This window comes from Manis pentadactyla, chromosome 2 (genome assembly GCF_030020395.1).
Source record: "Manis pentadactyla isolate mManPen7 chromosome 2, mManPen7.hap1, whole genome shotgun sequence".
Classification (NCBI taxonomy): domain Eukaryota; kingdom Metazoa; phylum Chordata; class Mammalia; order Pholidota; family Manidae; genus Manis; species Manis pentadactyla.
This window is the reverse complement of record NC_080020.1, coordinates 76,508,324-76,530,065: the sequence shown is the minus strand read 5'-3', so window position 1 is coordinate 76,530,065 and position 21,742 is coordinate 76,508,324. Positions and strand designations below refer to the sequence as shown.

The 21,742-nt window shown below is 36.6% G+C and overlaps 1 protein-coding gene across 2 annotated transcripts in view; it reads right to left on the bottom strand.

The window, feature by feature from the left end:
- The window catches only part of HAPLN1 (hyaluronan and proteoglycan link protein 1), a 62,252-nt gene that overhangs the window by 13,374 nt on the left and 27,136 nt on the right, over positions 1-21,742 (bottom strand). The window contains exons 1-2 of one of the 2 annotated variants that reach the window (XM_036914222.2): positions 13,924-14,113; positions 13,215-13,340 (exon numbers count right to left, since the gene is read on the bottom strand). In XM_036914222.2, the coding sequence (XP_036770117.2) occupies positions 13,215-13,314 (100 nt within the window). In that variant the 5' untranslated portion in view covers positions 13,315-13,340; positions 13,924-14,113. Of the gene's footprint in view, positions 1-13,214; positions 13,341-13,923; positions 14,114-21,742 lie in introns of those variants that run through there. The other variant, XM_036914223.2, reaches the window with a different exon arrangement.

The window sequence follows — 21,742 nt, the reverse complement described above, 5'->3', positions numbered from 1 at the left end:
AACAGCAGGCCTCATTATTATTTTACAAATTCTGCTGTGAAATCCAGAGGACATCACTCAATTTCACCAAATTATGAAAGCAATGGTGTGACTGAACCACTGACCTTCTTTTGCTCTGTAATTCAGATGAAGTATTTTAAACAATGGGACAAAACCACTTTATTGCAGAAAAACAATTCAGAAGTATTATTACCTACTGTTCTGAGTTCTTTTAAAAGTGCAACCTTTTCTTTTGTTTGACAGTTCATTGTTAAAGACATATAGGTCACAGGAAAAAGGAGACGGTGCTATGGATCAAAGTATGACTTTTTAAAATTGTGGATGATGCAAAATGACCAATAAAATGTTAAAAACACAAAACAAAATTGGGGTATATTTAAGATGACTAAAGAAAGTGCTAAATAAGGCCATTAAAAAAAACCAATCTCCTCCTAAGAAAAAAACTACCACCATTTGAAGTTTTTTTTTTTAATGTGGTACAATACACATAACATAAAACTTGCCATTTTAACCACTTTTAAGTGTATAATGCAGTGGCATTAATGACTTTTCAGTGTTGTGTAGCCACCAGCATCTATTTCCCAAAGTATTTTATCCCTCCAAACAGAAAGCCAATTCTGCCCTGACATTCCTAACTGCTAGGCAGGCTCAATTGTCAACTCTAGGTCAAAGCATCTGAAAACACTGCCCAAGGTTTTAAAAATATGGCTCCTTAGTGTTCTGACATTTGTTGTCACTTTGGTGGGCTTGGATGTGTAAGGCTCTTTCTTGTGAAGCGATTGCTGTTGTTTCTCACTATGTGTGACCCTGCCTTTTGGTCTCAGAAGCTACAAGAACGTAGCATTCCCCACACCTGCCCCAGCCTCCTGCCAGGGCCTACCTTCTCTCTAACCATTGCACAGTCTTTGTCCCTTGCTATTTCCAATCAATTTACAGCTGAAACAAATTGCTTAGAATTGTGTTTTCACAATTTCCTTAAATGGCATGTGTCCTTTCTGCATTGAGACCTGCATTATCTGATGTGACATGTTATGGAGCATTCTTACAGGTGTTTACCGTATTTATCTTCCTTCTTTGCCTTAGAGCTAAATTGATTCTGTAACCAAAAACCACCCAACACCAAAATACGTTGGTGACATTGATCATGAATGTTATTGTCATATCCAAGTCTCAGGGTAAAAAATAAAGGTAAATACTATCACTATTTTAGAGCCTATATGTTGATCTATGGGAATATTAATTTTATTTTTTAGGGACAGTAGAGCTGTTTTTCCCCAGAGGGTGTCTTAGACAAAACTTTGTCACATAAACCTGATAAAAGGTGAGTTTTTCTATTTGAAATGGGCAATAAGAACCCCCAAGTATCTCGAGAGGGTCCATTGAACAGTGTTAAAAATCACTATTCTGAGAAATAAACCTGCAACTGTGTTAATATCCTGAAAATATTCTGCCTTTTCTTATTTCTTTTTCTCCATCTCTTTTCACCAGGAAGAAGTAAAGTGTGATGAGGATGTTTAGCTCTGTTCTGCTAAGTTCTTTGTGAACTTTTGTTTTTCCAAATTCATTATTATTTAATCTATCTTCACAACAGTTACTGTTTATGGTTGAGCATATGGACTGTTCTTACACTGTGTCACCCAACCTTCTGTACCTCATTTCCTCCTAAGTAAAATGAAGTTAAGCTACTTTCTTCCCAGGGTTCTTGTGAGGTTTAAATGAGGTGATCTGTTGAGAATTCAGCCTTGTGTCTGCATACCTTGAGTGGCCAGTAAATGTTGGCTCTTAATAACAAGCATTTACTGAGTGTCTAAAGTGTGCTATGTATGCAAACCAGCTTCTATCATCTACATTGTCTTCTTTCCTGTGCTCTTTCAGAAAACAGTTCCTAGAAAGTATTGGTTCCTGAGAAATTCACATCCTATCAACTTCTGATGATTCTTCTAATCTACTGGTTCTTCACAGAGGTGCATTTCAAGACTCTACCATATTAAAGCCTTCAAAAAAAAAAGGTATTATCTTTATAATCCAATTTCTTCCTGTGCCCTCCTCAATTTTCTTGGGAATTCCATACAGTCCTCATCTGGGGGAGGGGAGGAGTAGAATGCATTCATTTGCAACTGCCTCCCCTGCTTGCTCTTTTAACTCTTTTTAAGAATCATCATCCAAAACTCTAGGAAAAGTGTCTCCAGAGCTCATGACCAAACTCTTTTTTCATTGTGATTTGCTTTCTTCCGGCACATAGTTGTATCAGTTGAATGAAATAAAACAGGGGCCTTTTTAAACCACTACTTCACTCAGAAGCTTTCAAGAAAAGGCTTAGATGGAGGCTGTGTGGTTTAGGGGCATAAGGATCAGCCTGCCTGAGCTTGAATCTCAGCTTTACCACTTAATAACCGTAAGAGCAGGGCAAGCTTCTGGAGCTCTCTCAGCTCCAGTGAGCATCACCACCTTTGTATATAGTGTTGTGGTGAGGACTGAATGCGATGGCCAAGATAATGCATGCCCTATTGTGCATCACACATAGAAGTGGTTTTAAATGTTAATATTAATTCATAATATTATTGCCATCAGAAAGTCCAATATAACTGCTCCCAGAACCAGAGAAAATCTTAGTATCTTTGTCAACTCAGAGTTGTCTGCTCTGGTTAATAACCTTCAGAATTTTAGTTGGTCTACATTATCAAAGATTTATGGATAAAGAAATACCACCTGTCCTATTATTTTAGACTTAGAGAAAAACAAATGGGGGTGCCAGAGTCATAGAGAGATTAAGGAAAGTAAAATGGAAAGTAAAATTTGAACATGTCATTAACATGGTGAATGACACACTTAATTTAAACATATTTTCCAGGATTTTAACTGTAATGCAGGCTTCTTTCAAAGGGCATGGGGAAACTGAAACATTAGCATGAGTCATTCTTCTTCATTAGGCTGTAATTAATCACACACTCCTTAATTAGGAATATGTCTTTATGTGGTAAAAGGGTAGAGCTCAAAACTACTTGTCTCTGCTCAGATCATTTCCATTTTGTGGTGAATGTTAAGTCAAGTTATCCATAATTTTCAGAAAGGACACTACTGGTTTTACACACTGATATGGTTAATGTCTGCCCTGAGAGTGGAAGACATCAAGATAATACTGTCACAGAGTTAATCTTTGAGGAAAAAGGGATCTTTTGATTCTTTACTTAATAAACAATCATGAGTTGATGCCTATACTGTGTCAAGTATTAAGGTTAGTGCTGAAACAAAATGAAAGGTAAACTGAGCACAAATGCCCAGTGGGTGAAGCTGAGGCAGGAGAAGGGAGCACCATGGTTCTAGGAACAGCAGGGAGTGGAAAGGACCGTCCTATTGCTACGCACACATGCTCCATTCTGAAGGGGAGCAGGAGCCCACTGATGTTCTCCAACGGGAGTGCAGGCTGAAGAGCATCAAGTCTCTGGATTTTTCAAGTGATGCTACGAATGCAGATTTTATGTAACTACCTCCTGTTTTTAAATGTTTGCAATTAATTTGAATTTTTAGGAAGTAATATGAGAAAAAATTTACTGCACATCAGGATTTGGGCTCTGGGAAGCAAATATGTGACTCTGCATCCTCCTTCACCCCACCTGCTAGATTGGAGTCTCCAAAGCTCACATCAGCACCATCTCCTGGCCTCTGCATTTCCTCCTTCCCCAAGAGATCGTGTCTAGTCTGGCTATAAATACCACTAATGGAATGATGATTCCACAACTTTCCAGCAGAGGACTCTTTTCCTTAGCATCCAACTACCTGCTGGTCATACATGAAACTCCAGACATGGCCTAATTCCCCCACCCCCTGCCCAAACCTTTTCTTCTCCCAATCACCCTCAATTTAGTTTGTGCCTCCCCATCATCCGTCCATTTGTCAAGCCACACTCTAGGTGATGTATTTGATGTGTCCCTTTCCTTTAATCTCTACATACACTCTATCAGCCAGTGCTGCCATTTCTACCTCCATCATTTCTTTTCCAAACTGGTTCATCTCCATCCATCTCCACTACTACCATCCTTGTCGGCACCACCACAATTGCTCACCTAACCTACCTCAAGATCCTCCTAAATTCTCCTCTGCTTTACTCGTGGCCCACCATAATCCACTATTCTTGCGATCTTTTGTAATTTATATTATGTCACCCCCTTATTCAAAACCTTTTAGCCATTTTCAGGTACTTTTAGAATAAAGTGTGAGCCAAAGATAAAGTACTACAGCCTCACTCCTGTCTACCCTTCCAATCTCATCTTAGACCGCACCCTCTGCACTGCCCGGCTGCATCTCCTCCGGCTTCTTCCTGGTTTGAATCCGTGTTTATTCCCATCTCAGAGAATAGGCGCTTCCCACGCTTCCTACCTGGAATGCCCTGCCCTGGTTGCTGATGCGCCTGGCTCCTGCTCACTATTCAGATCTCGGCTTGCAGACCCCTCCCTGACTCTCTAATAACGGGGTTCACCCCATGGCTCCTGGGGGTTCTCTCATATTTTTTCCTTTAAAAAGTGTTTTTACACTTTTTATTTTTCATATGCTCATTTCTAAGTTTATTCAATTTTGTATTTAGGCCAAATAAATAGTTATAAGAAAAGAGGTTGGAGTTCATGAAGCTTGGTTCTGGAGCATACTTCATTTTAATATATTGTGGGCAGTCTATAAAAAATTGTTCCTTTATTCATCTTTTAAAATAAGTTATTCTGTTCACATGGAAACATCTCAATGAAGTTTTAAACATCTAATCAGCATTCAGTATCTTAAGCTAATTAGGACCCCTTGTTAATGATTGTGTGACAAAGACAAAGCAAAGTGAGGACATAAAAATGATCATATGCAGATTTTGGAGATTTAGAACCTACCAGCACTAATTTATGACATACAACATATGAGAAATTAATAATTGTTCATGACTCACAATATATTAATGGAGAAAAACTTTAAAATTTATTTCTCTATTCTTAAAAGAGAAAAAAAGAAAAAAATGGTGGGGGGCAGCCTTGTGTGAAAGTGTTCATTATTCTAGCAACATTATAGTCACACAGAAAATATGTAGTCATACAACTAAGAAAATATAACCAAGTCATATAATGAAGAAAATAAGAAATTTATGTAATGCATATTGCAATTTGTAAGGAAACCTGCCTGGATTTGACTTCCATGTCTTCCATTTCACCTGTGTTATCATCAGGAACTCTGAGCCAAACAGTCAGAGGTCATTTCTAGGGCTTTCCAGGAACAAGGCAAAGCAAGTACCATTTGCAAACAGAATAATCTAAAAGTGGAAATCTCCTCACTTCTAGGATATGTTTTCAGTGGTGTTTTTATTTTAAAATTGCAAGCAATTCTTAGAAGCAGGATTCTCCTTTTTTCCCACCTCCTTCACTGAATTGACACACTCAACAGTAGTCAATGCTCCCTGTTCTAACATGTTTTGTGATTGTATATATGACAGACTATGGCCTTTCTGGCAATGTGTTCTTATCCTTAAGATGCCTGGTCACTTTTGAGTGGACACTGTTTAGAAAGGTAGGAAGAATTCTTTAACTTACATTGCTCAATACACTTGGAGCATAATCTGAGCAAGTAACACACTACTCAGAGCTTATGTGTGTGGTATTTAGTCTCTAAGTAAGCACTCAAGTCAAGTGATCAATATGTTTAATTAAAACAAGACTTAAATGGTTACTGTTTGTACCAACTACTTGATAATCATCTTTGAGGGCACCCAAGCTTAGTGCTACTGTATTATGGCATTACAAAATACGTAAAATATTTTTGAAGTAATTTTAGAGAACTTTTAGATATCTATCTTAGTGCTGTCAAGTCTTTATTTTGAAATAAAAATATTTCTAGACAAAAATTTCCTTCCACTGGACGTTATCAATTTGATACCTCTTACTTCAATATTTTAGCTTCTTATTATTTTGGTAGATTTTTGTATTCCAAAAGATTCTCCTAAAACAGTAATTTTCCACTTTTCATTTAAAAACAAAGAGCCAAAGCAAAAAGGAAATTGAAAGCTATTCTTTTGTGATCTCTTATAAAAACAGAGAAACATAGCATGTTGAAATTACTTTAACATTAAGCCATTAAGCTATAGGTCAGCTGAAATAACCAAAAACATTGATTCCTGCAAAGTTGCAACCAGAGGGAAAGTCTTCTCTATTTAGATAATTTTTCTGGTTATTTGGGAAAGTTTCCAAGTGATCATTGGCTTCCTGCAAAATCTGCAGATTTAAACACCCAGGAGAGACAGAGAAAGCAATGACTTTCTCTTGTTTTTGTGAAGTTGTTGCTACCTGATCAGATTAAGTAAAGGATTTATACTTGGAAACATTCTGAAATTTATTGTTGTAATAGATTCTTTATAAAATAACATATACTTCAGCGTCCTGGGTTACTCAATAACAAATTTAGAATGTTCTTAAGATGTATATGGTAGGTTTTAATCTAAGAGATAAAAACTTTAGTGACTATGGATACAAAGTTCTAAATACTAAGATCTTTTTGTTTGGTAACTAGTTCCTTTTTTCTCCATACTTCCATCTCTGCTAAGCACATACTTTATTCTTTCTTGTCACCTTTGTGGCTCTGATACTATTGTGAGTAAGCTCACTGAGGAGATGGTCTGTCCTCCCTTGGAGAATAACCCAGTGTTTTGAATGAAAGAGACCAATGTTCAACACATGTCTGAATGAGCAGGTTTTCTCAAAAGGACACAAATGCAAAGCCTAGGTCGTGGGCTAGCAGATGCAAAGTTGGTATGAAATAATTTTATTTCTGAATACAGATTAAGACATTTATTGAAATTGTATACCATTCTATAATCATTTTATTCCTTGCCTTTTCTCTTTATAACCATTGTGCATGTATGTGTATATGCATAACTATGTGTGTGAGTGTGTATCTAGTGGAGCAACTATAGAGTTGAAGAAAGAATTTGACATGTTTGACTTATACCTATAATTTAAAGAAACTGATTTTTTAATGTTTCTGTTTGAATACATAAAATTAGCAACACATAATGCTATCTTTTTTCTGTAACATTCCATAATTTTCAATCATAGCAGTTAAAATAGTTAATAGTTCTATATTTATAGTAATGTCTATGTATCTCACTAGAGATACACACATACTAATGTGTGTTCACTACTCACATAGTAATTCTAGTATCTCACTAGACTGTAAGCTTGGTGAAGACAAAGACCTGATGTTTTGCTCCGCATTCTATCCCCAACACTTGCTTACAGTAAGTGTATGCTATAGACTGACTGTTTCTGTCCCCTCAAAATTCATATGTTGAAGCCTGATCCCCAATATGGTGATATATGGGAAGTAGGTCAGTGGGTGGAGGAGCCCCATGAACAGTTTAGTGCCCTTATAAAATAAACCCAGGAGAGGTCTCTCGTCCTCTTCTGCCATATGCAACACAGGGAAAAGACAGCCATCAATGAACTAGGAAGCCAGCTCTCGTCAGACACTGAGGCTACCAATGCAATGACCTTTTCCCAGCTTCCAAAATGGAAAGAAATAAATTCTGTTGTCTATACGCCACCCAGTCTATAGTATTCTGTTTCAGCAGCCCAAGAAAGTGTATACATGTATGTATGCAGTGCATGAGTTTTTTACATATGTATATATTTGCTTATATATATTTCCTTCTCTTTGGGGCTTATTTATTATATTCATTTGATGATATTAGTTGATCAAATGATAAGCTTTTGTTTGATTTAGTAGGTACCTATTATATTTGGCTTTGTGTCCTATGGTAAAGTAATGAGAGATTTTAGAATTGGTCATCTAAAACTCATGATGTGGCTAATTTTTATAATCTCATGATGAAATTCTCTAATACTTTATAGCCAATATTTTCTAGTTAGAATTACCAACAGTGTACATTTATCTGAATGCAATTTGGAAAATGTACTTGATATTTGTGGAGTTTGCATTAGTAGCTGCAAATTGCATCCTCGGCCTTAAAAAGACAAAGATGAATTAATTTAACTTTCATAACAGATTAATAGAATCCAGATGAGTTTTAAATGGAAGAGAGAAAATTAAGCTGGAATAACACTTATCTAATTCTCCATCACACTTTGGCTCTGTAGATGGTTTGTGATCATACATTATTAAACTCACTCCGCTCCTTCTGATCCCTTCTGCACCAGCATATCCCGACTCTGCAGATCTTACATAAGGAGCAGGATAACATTGCAGTGACCAAGTGTAAACTGAATACTCCTCAAAGCTGCATGCATGCATTAGGAAGACTGCTGCATCCTGCCTCTGAGGGACTCTCACCAAGTGTAAGATGCTGTGCGCAGTGTGGGAACTAAGCATGTTTGCTATCCAAACTCGTAATCCTCTTCGTTGTCTCCTGCCTTTCATTCCATGAACTGAAAAAATTTCTCTGAGATTTGAAAAGATGACTAGGACTTGATTAGGAAAAGTACCTGTATTTGGGTCCTGGATTTATTCAACAAACATGTATTGATTACCTACTATGTGTTGGGTACTGGTTTAGGTATTAGATACATCAAAGATCCCTGCCTGTGTGGAGCTGACTTAAGTTCTTGTGGCAGAAATGGACCAAACAGTGTATGTAAAAATGCATAAGGGTGTAACCAGTGCTACAGAGACAAAGGAAAGAAGATAGGAGAGAGATCAAGTGCTAGAGAAGGGGCAGTGCAGCAGTCAGGGTGAGCTCACTAAGGTGAGACATGAGCCCAGATTTGGAAAAGGGGAGATTAGCCAAGAGATGCTCCTCATCAGCCATGCAACCTGAGGCAAGCAACATAACGGTCTTCATTTCCTCATTTGTACCATGGGATATTGATCTAGATGATTTATACTAGGATCCTTCTAAGGTCTTAAATTCTGTAAACTTTGATGTGGCTTATGTAAACATTAGGAATGAAAGCAGATAATGTTTATTAAGCCCACACAATGTGCCAGGAGTTGCTAAACATCATGGGTGCCACAGGATTTAAGAAATGCTCATTATGATAGTGCTAATTTGGAAGTATCTCATTACTCTCATTCACTTTTTCAACAGACGTACATCAAACACCTACTATGTGCCAGACACTACTCTATAGCTGTCTGATGAGAAAAGGGAGGCATGTTAAGGTGAGTCAGAAGAGTTGTTTGGGATGCAAAAGGGAAGAGGAACCAACCACAGTGAGTGGGGAGTGTCCAGTTCTCCAGGGGTTATAAATACACATTGTTTTTTCTACCCATAGAGAAGAACTGACAATTCTTATTTGTCAGCTTTGTAACACTACAGCTATAGAGTAGTGCCTGACCCAGAGCTGATGCTTGATATATGTTGAATAAATGAATGAGTGTAATGAGAAACTTCCAAATTATCACTATCATAATGAACACTGTTCTCATAAAGCAATCTAATTGTTTTATCTTTTGAGAAAGTGACAATAAATTTTACTTATTAAGTAGAAGGGAACAGTTTTCATTTCTGAGATTTCCTTTGATTATTCCTTTAAAAATCCAAAGTTGATTATCTGTGTTCACCTAGTAAGTATATTTAGAAAAATATTTCTAAAGTTTGGAAAGCTTAGGTTTCTACAAGGGAAGTGAAAGTGATCAGATAACATTTAATACTATGGAGGAAATTTAAGATTGTAAAATTAAAGAGGGCAAAGGAGAAAACTTCTTAACTGTTACTGGCAAGTTATTAATTAGTTCATTAGAACTAAGGTAAATATGGTCCTGTTAGCAAAGGAACTTGAAAAGCATGAGCTTTGCCACCACCATTTGTGCTCCCTTTTCTTTTTAAATATCATGTCTTCCATGACAGCGACAAAGTAATAAACATGATGAGAACAACTATCATGTACTAGGAGTTTACTGTGTGCCAGGCTCAGTACTAAGCACTTTTCCATATTACTTAATTTATTATCTAATTCCATATTATCTAATTTCTCACAAAGCTCTATGAAATAAACAGTGATTATGCCCACTGTTATAGATAAGGTAACTGAGACCTGAAGAGATTAAGTAAATTGTCCAAGGTCTAAGCCAGTAAGTGGCATGGAGAGAAAAATTCTTGAACTTGTTACCAAGAAAACCTGCACTTGAACACCAGAGACAGGAGCACTGGCTCTCCGACCTGATGAGGTCAAGCAGCTATGAATTCAGTATAACTCTTCTGCTTTTTCCATTGGTTAATGGGTAAATGGTCAGAAAGTTTCTCTGCTGTTTATATAAGTCTTTTTAAAAATTGTATTTTAAAAACTTATATATTCATCATCTTTGAACTTCTACTGGTAATTGCAAGTCTACCCAAATACTTTTTGGACTTGATCCAAATATTTTTGAAAACTGTGCTTTTGTGTGATTTGGTACTTCATCTAAAATTCTTCCCAGAATTCTGGAAACTCCATATAAAAGTCTCAGGTTTCAATGAATTTAGAAGTTGCTTGACTAGGCGCATCAGGAAATGAGGAATGTAACCCAGTAGATGAGAGTGTTTCAGAGAAGGTATTCACAGCAGCTGTGTCTTTGTACGTATTTGAGGAAATTACTATCCCCTGCACAGAGGACAGTATATGACATACAAACTAGGATCCCATTGGCACATTTTTAGCAGGCTCTGGACAAGTGAGGTTTGCTTTCTTGTGTAACAAAATTGATTCAATAAAAAAATTAAAGGGAATGAATAAGAACATGTGCAATTTTATCAAAGGCTATGTCTTTCTCCACTGGAAGCTGGGAAAGTTTCCTTTTTTATAACCAAAAATATGCTTTTCACTAGAAACACAGTCTCTTTTCTTTCTTTCCTTTATTTCTTTTAACACCAGATTACATTTTTTTGTGCCTATTATCTCTACAGAATCCCCCGTAACAAAATTGGGAGGAAGCATTCAGAAAAAAAATATGTAACTCTTATGCGTGAGACCCAAGAATGTATTATCAAAGTGTTGAACATCTTTATCAAGGCAGAGACAATTTAAGAATGATATGCGTTATTCCCCCAATATTATTTAGACCTTTGAGTACAAAAATAGGAACTTGGTGAAAAATGGAAGATAGAAAAATGTTTTTTTTTTAGTAACGTGAATTTTAAACAATTCTCTATCATTGCTCCTATTGCTTATCAGTACTATTCAGGAACTTGAAATACAGACTACTAATTTAATTATCTGACTGCAGAATTATTTTAAAATGTCACAAAGGTTTCCGCATCCTGAAATTCCTTCTAGACCATGTTTGATAAATAAAAGTTTTAAATATGAGAAAATAATTCAGTATTTCTAAGTAATGAAGTTGTCTATTTAAATGATATCTACTATGTTACGTGGTTTATTTTTGCTTTGTAAAAGACGACTGAAATTATGGCAGGCTGTTGGGAAGTGTTTGTCTGAAGCACTGAAGAATATGAAATTTTAATCTGAATGCTATCATAAAGGAAAAACAAAACTTTTATTGGATTAAAAAGTAACAAGAACAGATATTTGGAGCAATTTTAAAGTAAATTCTGGTTTGTGGACATAGCATCATAATACTGACCCAAATCACATTTCAGTATTAACATCCATAAGCAAAATGTAGGCCTTGGAGTTTTATTACTTGAAAGCTTTGAGTAACTTTCTAAGAATATGAATTTACAATTAAAATGAAGTGGACTATCAAGGCATTTTTTAAAACAATTGGATAGTGTCTGAAAAAAATCTGATACCTCATGTCAGAAATTTCTGTGCACTAAATTTCGTCAGAGCATGTGGTCATGGAAGGGCTGGAGCTACAGAAGTTTTTCTTGCTGAGAAAACTTGAGTCTCACAGGCTCCCCAGAAGTAATTTTTTAAATGTTAATACACTTTTAAAATAATATTTTCATTCTCAGGGTACAATTTAGACAAAGTAGTTTATACATGGTAAATAATATAACAGGAATCTGTCTAATAATAGCTTGAAACCACAACTAAAGTTCATTTTACATCATATCTAAAACTGTTATTTTTAATAATGACAAGGTATTACTATTCTGGCTGAAGTGAATTCTGTGACTAGACATTAAAAAGATGTTATTCGGCATCAGTAAATCTCTATGTGTATAGTTTTTGGAAAACAGCTTTGATTCTACTATACACGTTAAAGGAAACAGCCGAGTCAGCAGCTTGCATAGTAATATTTATGATTATATAATTCCTTTTCACGGTCCAACAGTGAAAAATATAAAGCTGTTGCAAGCAAAGAAAATTGAAAGAGATATGTCTAAAGTAGCTCGACATTGTCAATTCAGAGTTCTATTTGGATAGTCATAATACCTACAGGAAAAATACTTCTAGCCAGACTTATACTATCATTTGACCTTCACAAGTCATACTTTTCAACAGTGGATGCAGTTTTCTGAGACTATACTTTTGACCTTGAAGATACAAATTGATGTTTTATGTCTCTTAGCAAAGTTATAAATGCCTCTGGTCCCCAAACTGAGGTCATCTAAAATTTATATCATCATATGTTTAAACTGTTAAGTTCTATAATTCTTATTTTAATTATTCAGCATACAAGGGCAAAGAGAGAAGCTACAGCTCTTTTAGAACTATCTTTTTCTCACTGCATTAAGCCTCTTCGCTTTCTTAAAGAAGAATGTCCCTCATCTGAAGCTGGGACTCAGGAAATAGCTGCATTGTACTGCAGCCTCCAATCTTGCTACAGCTCTCAGGCTTGGGATTCAGCTGAGCTGAAAATAAATATGCAGGGGCAATATACAGTCTATGAGAATTACTGAAGGAGATGGTTAATAGGGTAAGTTATTTTTTCCAGAACCTTAGCTTGTCTGACTTTCATTTTCATATTGGTTTTCTTAATGATTACTCTAACAGAATGACCTTACATCATCGTTAGTTTTGCTTCTTATTTCTCCCCTCTTTTGCTTTGCATTTAAATAAACTTTATGCCCTCTATTCTACTTAGAAGATGACAACTATACTAAAAAGCCTTGAACAATTACATCAACTCTCTGCAGTTGGATATTCTTAAGCCATTCCACTTTAATTGTCCCCAGTTTCTAACTCTACTCGGATGCAATAGCATTCGAAAGTCAGGGAGCATGTTCACCAATTAGCAGAAAGGAAAGAAAAGTTAATGCAGCAGAACTAAGATTAAGAAACACTAACCTCAACTCTGAGTAACTTGAAATTAACTTGACTTTCACAAGAGAACCTGTGTTTTCTTACCTTGGATGTGAATAACTCTGTCATGATCTAGAGTATAGTTCTCTGAATGATGATCAGCCCGGCAGATTGAAATCAGCACCAGAAGAAGTAGACTCTTCATCTTTATATCCCAAAGAATCTTCTTCACTGTGAGAGCATCACATACAAAGAGGCTTGTGAGATTTGGAAACCTTTGGCGTGTTGCACTGCACAATTTATTACCGCCTTATCATCACAGAATGGGTCTGTAAAAATTTTTAACCCAATCTGTTCAGAAAGTTACTGTAGCTGTCTTGGGAGCTGAAGACTGCAGCTTTGAAGAACTCCAGTTTCCCTTCTGTAGCCAGAGTCCAAACAGTATTTAACTCTATCTTTGCAGAATTGTAAATCTAGAAATCTAAAGAAGCATAGTTTCAATGTAGAGAGTTATAGCAAGTTAGAGAGATGGGACAAGGATATAGACTTTTAAAAACATGTTTAAACCTCTGAATTTGAAGCATAAATTATGAAACAACAATTTCATGTATCTGTAAATGAATAGTTATCACCCAGTCTAATAAGGAACTGAACCATGGCAAATAAAGAATATTTGCATGCAACTTGATATCATCATTCATTTTACATGTAGCTTCCTGAGCAGGTTAGATTTGTCTGTTCTAAAGAGAAAAGAGGAAGAAAAAAAAAAAGCCCGATGAAGCAGAAGCAGCACATTTGTTACAAATTCACTTACCATCTTAAACACTGCCTGGGTCTATGGTGAATGGTGGAGAATTATGGACAAACTAGGTTAGAGTTGGGCACACTATCACTGCAGTCATCCTGATTGATTTTTCATTCATTTCTACCTGAAATGCTGACGCACCAAGTTAGAGTGCCAGGTAGGGTCTCTGCAGTCAGCAGAGCCACGGCTGCAGGGAATGTCCCTGCCAGCCTCACAGGGCAATTAGGCAAATGAAGAGCTGAAAGGAGCAGGCATAGCTCTGGTCCTAAGTGAAAGAGGCAGAACCGTCAACTTGGCTGTCCTTTATTGCGAGACTGTTTGATAAAAGGGGACACATTCCTCCCAAACTTTGTCATTGGAAGAACCAAACTGTGATTGCAAGTGATACAAACCTTATGACCTTTGCATTATTTGCCAAGCAAAAATTTCAGTGTAGCTCCTCTGTTTTAATGTGGAAGCTAAGGCAAATATTAACAAGGACTTTCTTTTTCTCTCATGCGCACAGCAGCCTAACAACACTTGGCTATTTTTAAAACTGAAATGGCACAGTACTGACTTCTCACACTAATTTGTTTTTTCCAGGAAAGCCTAACTCCCTGGAATACTTATTAAAGCGCTCTGAGTCTGTTCCTGGAGGTCCTTGCAGGCCAGCCTGTATTCCAGAGCTTGTGCGCTGTTCACAGAAGTCCTCAAGTCTCTCTAGGGACTGAGCCCCTCCCTGCACTCTCTCTCTAAAACTCATCATAGTCGCCAGGCTAAGACTTCAGTCGTTCATGGTTAGTTTAACCCCTTTCTTTTTCTTCATTAGGTGACAGAAAGAAGATGGTGGTAGACAATTTGCTACATTGATTTCCACATCAATGTGGCCATCCACAGTGTAATTTATAGGGAGCCATATACTCCTCCCACAAGGTCAGAGGTGTGCATCCTTCCACTACACCCTGCTTTTTTAAATTCATTTTTTCCTAAATATATTACATATATTTATATACCTTCTTTAATTCCACTTAACAATATTGAAAATTATACCACTGCATGCTTATTCCATTGAGTTAAGGTATTAACTTTCAAGCAACCAGATCTTAAACTGCAAACATCCTGGCAGGGATAAACAATAATAATGGTTTAAGTTTATTGAAAGTCTATGATTTGCAAGTGCTATGCTAAACATACCATGAGGCAAATATTTCCATTTTTCCTGACACAGTTACCTTGTTGAAGGTGACACATCTAGTAAGTGACATCATTTGTATTTGCCTCCAAGCAAAAGCAAACCCCCTCCCTATGCTGAGTTGCACTTATCTTTCTGAAAGAGAAACTTAATTTGTTATGTTGACTTTTTTATTTAGGCTCTTTAACTCGAACCTACTATAAGCTTAAAACTGACTTGTGTATTATGTGAATATCAACTTTTTTCCCAAGACTCTCACATGAGAAGTGAGAGAGCACTTTTCTAGCATGACTGTGCCCTGTCTCGTTTAGACCACCACCCTGGTTCCATGAACACTGCCATGGTGGCCCATGTGTGCAGGTGCAGGGGCACTCATGCACACACCATCTTCAGTTTTAAAAAGTCAAAGATGTCACACATTTTCAGCGATTTGTGAACAGAACAGAGGTACCCCACACTGACATTAATGTAGTCTAGGGAGAAGAGAGTGGAAATTACCTGTTAGCCTGGCAGCCTAACAACTCGCTCACCAAAAGATGTGACACTGAAAAAGCAAACTTTAAGGGCATGATCTCCACGTGTTTGAGCAAACTGTAAGCAGAGCACGAGATCCTGCATACTAGACTGGGGGCCTTGAGGACAAGAGCTGTGCCAGTAGTCTGTACCCTTGGTCCTCAGTGGAGAAGAATGTTTCAGATGTAGTAGGTGGACATGTGAGTGAGAGAATCTTCATCCTGTTTATTCGCATTTTGTAAGGATGTCTGTTCTGAGTATCTAGGTGTGTTAGGTAAACTTTATTGGTTTTTGATATGAGTACAAATGAGGAAATTTGGAGAGCTTTTATACAACCAGCTATTAGCCATCGGCACTCTTAGTTCACCTGCAACTCCCACGGAAGGACTATACAGCCTCCCATGCCTTGCAGCATGACGCCACAGCCAGCTCCAAGGTGAGTTCAAACGGAAATGTCCATGTTCATAGTCAAAGACATAATTTGCCCCTAACTTTATGGTTCTACTTTGGTGATAACTGAAGCAGGACACTCTACCCAACATAAAAGTCTAATAGTTGATAGACAGAAATATATACTAATACAAACAGTCTAATACCAAAATGGTCAATTGTGATTCTTGAACTCCTACTATGTTAAAATTATTGTATTAGTTAATGTTAATGTGGAAATCAAATCAAGTGGAAGGCAAGCATGATATTTTCTGTGCTTTGAGAATATTCACATATTCACATATTTCCTAAACTACTATTCCATGCTAAGCACTGTCCTTGAAGCTTCACCCACTTAACTGTTATTTCTCAGAGAAAACTCCATTGAAGTGCGTACATGAGTATACACATTTTACCCTTCTGGAAGTGGAATCAGACTGGTGAAGTCCCACCAGGTAAAATAAGGAGCTGGGGGTCTGGGCAGTGTGCCCTCAGAGCCTGCACTCTCCACCACCATTCCTGGTGCCCCGTGTGCCTGGGGAATGCCCTCAGCTCTCCTGGCCAGCACTCACAACGCTTTCAAAGCTTCACACGAGCTGGAATGCTTCTCCTCAACCCTCTTGCACCATGCTGTAAGCATAGATCTTATTTATTACAGCTTTGTTTGCACAGACATACTTGAATTCAAAGTCTGAAAGCTTTCCTGTGTGCCTAGCACCCAGAACTGTCCTGTGTGCCCAGAGGAAGAATGAATGAAAAATTGGATCTGGGAGAAACAGTTAATAGGACTAAAGAGCCCAGACCTAGGGGAGTTGAGCACTGATTAAAGAGCTACATATGTCATGAGATGGAGCGTGAGAGGTGACTGAAGACTAATGAAGTGAACCAGATTTCAATTTAGCACTTGAAATTCAGTTTAAAAATTACGAGAATTAAGACAAAGATCGCTAAATATTGAATGAGCAAAGACACCATAGAATCTCATTTGACAGAATTACTTTGAAATAGTCTTCTCCTTAGTATCTTGTAAATCAGCTTTAGTTACAGGCAGAAGAGGGTCGTCCACGGTCAAAGTTTCTTAGAAGTTGGTCAGTGGTGCAGGGAAATAAAAAAAAGAAAAAGAAAAGGGGGGACTGCAAAAGTGTACTTTTTCATTAGGTTAAATTAATTCAATTTAAAAGATTGTTCTTTTTTGAAGTAACTTTTCTTGTTTTTTTTGCTGCATTGGTTTCATGAAATTATAAATTTTAGACTTCAAATTGTAGATTTTTTTTTTATACTTAGCCACTTTTTTTTAATGGCAACCTTATGCAGGCCTCTCAAGTGTTTTATTGTTGTTGGTTGGCTCTGTTTTCTGTTTTGAGTTCCAGGTACCTAAAATACAGCCGTCAGACCCCAGACCCAAGACATGGCTAAGGAACCCAGACTAATGATGCCCTCGGATTGTTCAGTGTGTGCGGGACGGCTAGTTCTTCACCTAAGCTCCAGGACTTACTGCACTCAACGAGGCAGAATACAGAACCATTCGAAATACACCAACGCTCAAGGGAGAAGCCAAGACTGAAAAATATCTTTGTTCAACTGCACAATAACTCCCCTCAAAAGTGAGTCTGTATAAACTTCCAGTGAACACGGCATCCCCTGGCATCTTAAACTGTTTTATGAAAGCGTCAACTACTGAAGCACGACAGAGCACTTTTGACACCCTGAGTTAGACATCTGGCCACAGACTGTCTCATCTTCGTGGCTTTCTGATCTGCCCATGGTTAGTCTGCTCCTTCCTGGGGTCCTTATGGCTCTCAGAATAATCTGCATTTAAAAATTTATGAGTCGTTTCTTTTTTTTTTCTCCTCTGTATTTTGAAATCACCTACTTTCTTTCCATTTCTTTCCCTAAATTTTCCATCATCATTTTATCATTTGTTTTTTATACTTCTATTTGATTCATATCCTATAAACCTTATCCATCTACTCATTTTTCTTTTTTTTTCTGTATTTTAGTACATTTATGACATTTTTTGATATTTGACATGATCATATGATTTGTCATCCAAACCAGGGTACAAAGTGAAAAGGAGAATTATCTCTAACTATATGGGAAAACAGTAGCATGGAAATGGGGGCTGTCCTAGGGAGATGGGGAGATACGGTATGAATGTAATGGAGGAAAGGCAGAATTTAGTTTCATTCCTTGCTCTGCGATTTTCTTGTGTGATCTTGAGAGAAGTCATTCAGTTGCTTCAGGGGTCAAGTTTTTTATCCGGGAATTGGAATAATTGATGATAAGTGTCAAAGACTTACACATATTAGTTGTTATTTAATTTTTTCTTATTGGTGATATCAAGACCTCTATCCTACTCATTGAATTTTAGGACTGTTCTCTTCAGCAAACAAATTAAGAATTTTTAAAGGGATGATATCAACAATGCTTGTTTGAGTAGTAATTCAATTCACTTACTGCTTTTGGCTGATTATTCACGGCCAGCTCTCTCTCAGAGAGTATTGATAGAGTTGGGGACAAACTCCGTGATCCTTCACTGAACCAAAGTGCATTTCCTCGGGCTCCTCATCTGAGCCTGATATAGTACATGCATGAGGTTAGACCTTTCCCCTAAACCTTTATGGAAAGATTTATGAGAAGATTCTACCGTGGTTTTGTTTATTTGTTTATAGGTTTTCTAAAAGAAACATAAAAGGCATATATGAATAAAAACACAAATTGTATTTGGTATTTATAATGCTCAATACTAAATGCATTTATTAAATACCTTGGCTGTGTGGGGCAAAGCAGTGCATGTACTGTACCCAATAAGTAGAGGGACTTGGACTTTTCTAGTTTAGGGCTAATAGTCTGGCATTGCTGAGCAAATACATGAATAAAGCACATATAGCAGCATTCAACACTTCTAGGTCATAAACCCTAACCTTATGAGAAACCCTAACCTGAAAGTGATGCTTGAAAGTTGTAGACATTTCATTCAAAATTTATTTGCATGCAATACCCTCAATTTGAATTGTGTTCTCTATCCCAGTTCACATGGATACTGGGGATGGATTGACAAATATAAAAAAGTAGTACTGCATATTTATTTTACATCTTCTTGGATTCATTCTTCTACTATGAAAAGAGTCTCCAATCTTGTGATAGGTACTTTTCAGCCAGGAATCTCTTCAAAGGGGATAATACCAGTGGACAGGTAGTTGTCAAAATCTGCTCAGATGAAAGGAAGGACAGAATGTAAGTTGTAACTACAGTAAAAATGGGCTTTCTTGTTATTGTGGGTTCCTTCTGCCTTCAACATGCAGCCACATCATACAGGTAGGATGGCATGTGTACACAGAAACACCAATTTGTTCTGACATTACCTATTTAAAAACCTCTTTTTCCTTAAGCATTTACACAGGCAGTCAATAAGGCTCTCTTCCCAGGTCATGAAGAGGAAATTCCAGACTTGCTGTCAATGTATTTCAATATTCTAGCTCTAACTTTGGTAGATAATCCACAATTTGTTGAAGGAAACATGGTATGATGGATGGACAAGGAGACTTACGGCTCAAAGCCCTAGAGTGTGGTAGGAATTGATACAGTAGCTTCAGCATGTTTCAAGGGCTCTGCTTCTATGTCACCTGCAGGTGTTCTGTCCCCTCAAACATTCTTCAGTTCCATGAGAGGGAACATGCTTTCTGTGATCAATAGGCTGTTTCTTAACCAGAGAGTTGTGAGTAAGTCAGTCAATACATGTTATGCCACACATTTTGATGTTAGTGATGTTGAAAGAAAACAAACCTCTTATCTTTCCTTCTATTTAGTTTTGGGGAACTTACCCTGCTTTCATTGCCCTGAAGACCATATACTTACCATGAACATTAAAAATTAGACTCTAACCAATATGCATATTCCACTGCCACTCTATTAAAAATGCATCCTTCATGGACTGCAGAAGAAAACATGCTTTTTCTATCATTAAAAATCACCAAAAATCAAATCACCTTGTGAAAAGTTCTTAAAAGATGATTAACTCTGTCATAGTATAAAAGGCAATGCTGTCACTTTTCAGGCTATCTCATAATTTCCTTATAGGGTAATATGCTAAATGTTGCCATAAATACATTGGCATTATAATAATAGTCAAATCATGCAAATAAAGAGTCCACATGCTAGAGGTACTTTTGGCTAAAGTGAAAAGTTCACTAAAATTTTCTTTGCTTCTGGCCTAGAATAATTCCCTCAAAAAATAAACAATAAAGCATGTACATATGCTAACATTGTTCTGAAAAATGAAAAGTTTTCTCTAAAGAGTGAATAGGATAGTGTAGAGTGCAGTTGATAAGCAGACTTGTACAGGAAAGATGTCATTTTATAGATTCATTCTTGATTTCATAATCAAAAATCTCAGTAGCATCAATAGCAAAGCATTATATTGAACAATATAAAATTAGACTTTAAAAATATTTTTTCATAGTTTATAGAATAAACAATGACTTTTTTTCATTATCAGTAATAGTAAATGATTTTTTAACACTGATAAGGAATTTGGCACTAAATTAATAAGTCTACAAAGGTAGACATATTCCCTAGTGAACTGCAATTCAAATAGAAATCAAACACAGGCATTTTAAAAAGATTGGAAGGCCCCTTTTAACCAAAAATGTGTAGTGAACAATTTTTTTATGAAACATTATAAAAGAATATTAAGAGCTTAGATCACTATCTTAATGTTTCCTAACAAATAACAAATCCAAAGCACAAATGCAATTAAAATAAAATAACCTCTATTTTTTATTACTCTTTTACATTATTTTAAAACCATTGAAATACCTTTTGGCTTTATATTTTAATGTGCAATCTGAATAAAATTGACAAGCATTGATGACTGCTTTTGACTGTAGGTTACATTAAAACGAGCTTAGAATCTCATTGCATATAACTAAGTGAATACAAACCTCTTAGTTACAGGCCTTATACTTTGAAACAAAAGTTTTTAAAATAAAATATTTCTAGGTAGGGATTATATGGATAGAAAACTGATCATAACATCACCTTCAATTAAATTACTTGCTAAAGTATTTCTAATTGAGTTAGTGAAACAGTATTTTAAGACCCCCTTTCATTTAAAATTCTCTCATTTCTTATTAAAGTTCAAAATTCCAACAGCTGTCAGTTAAACACTGTATTAACACTGGATCTAAAAATAAAACTGCAAATCAGCTATCTACAAGACAGCTTTGGAGGAATCACAGATGTGACAGTAACCAGTTTTCTCCATAAAGCAAAATCCAACTCTAATTTCACCAGCGCACACCACAGGTAATTCTAAACTAGTTAACAAACAACAAGAATCCAGCAACTCACATATATTTTAAATGGTGATCAGACTCTGAGAAGATGTAGAAAGATTTAAAAAATATATCAATTCTGATTTTTTTACTAAATACAGCAGAGTTTTATGATCAACGATTTACTGAGGTATCTGATTTTACTAAGTCAGGATTAAAACAAAAATAATTCCATTAATAATCTTTAGCAGCAGAAACTTCTCTCTCTCTGCTTGATGCCATCCCCACCTCTTTTGGCTGTCACTTTTAGGATACCTTCCAAGCCCCTGAAGCAGGTTTGCTATTGGTCGACATCCTATGTCAAAGCATGATCTCATCAGAATTCAGTTCATTGGCTTATGAGTAACAAAGTCTGTTCCAGCCCAAAGGCTGTCTACAC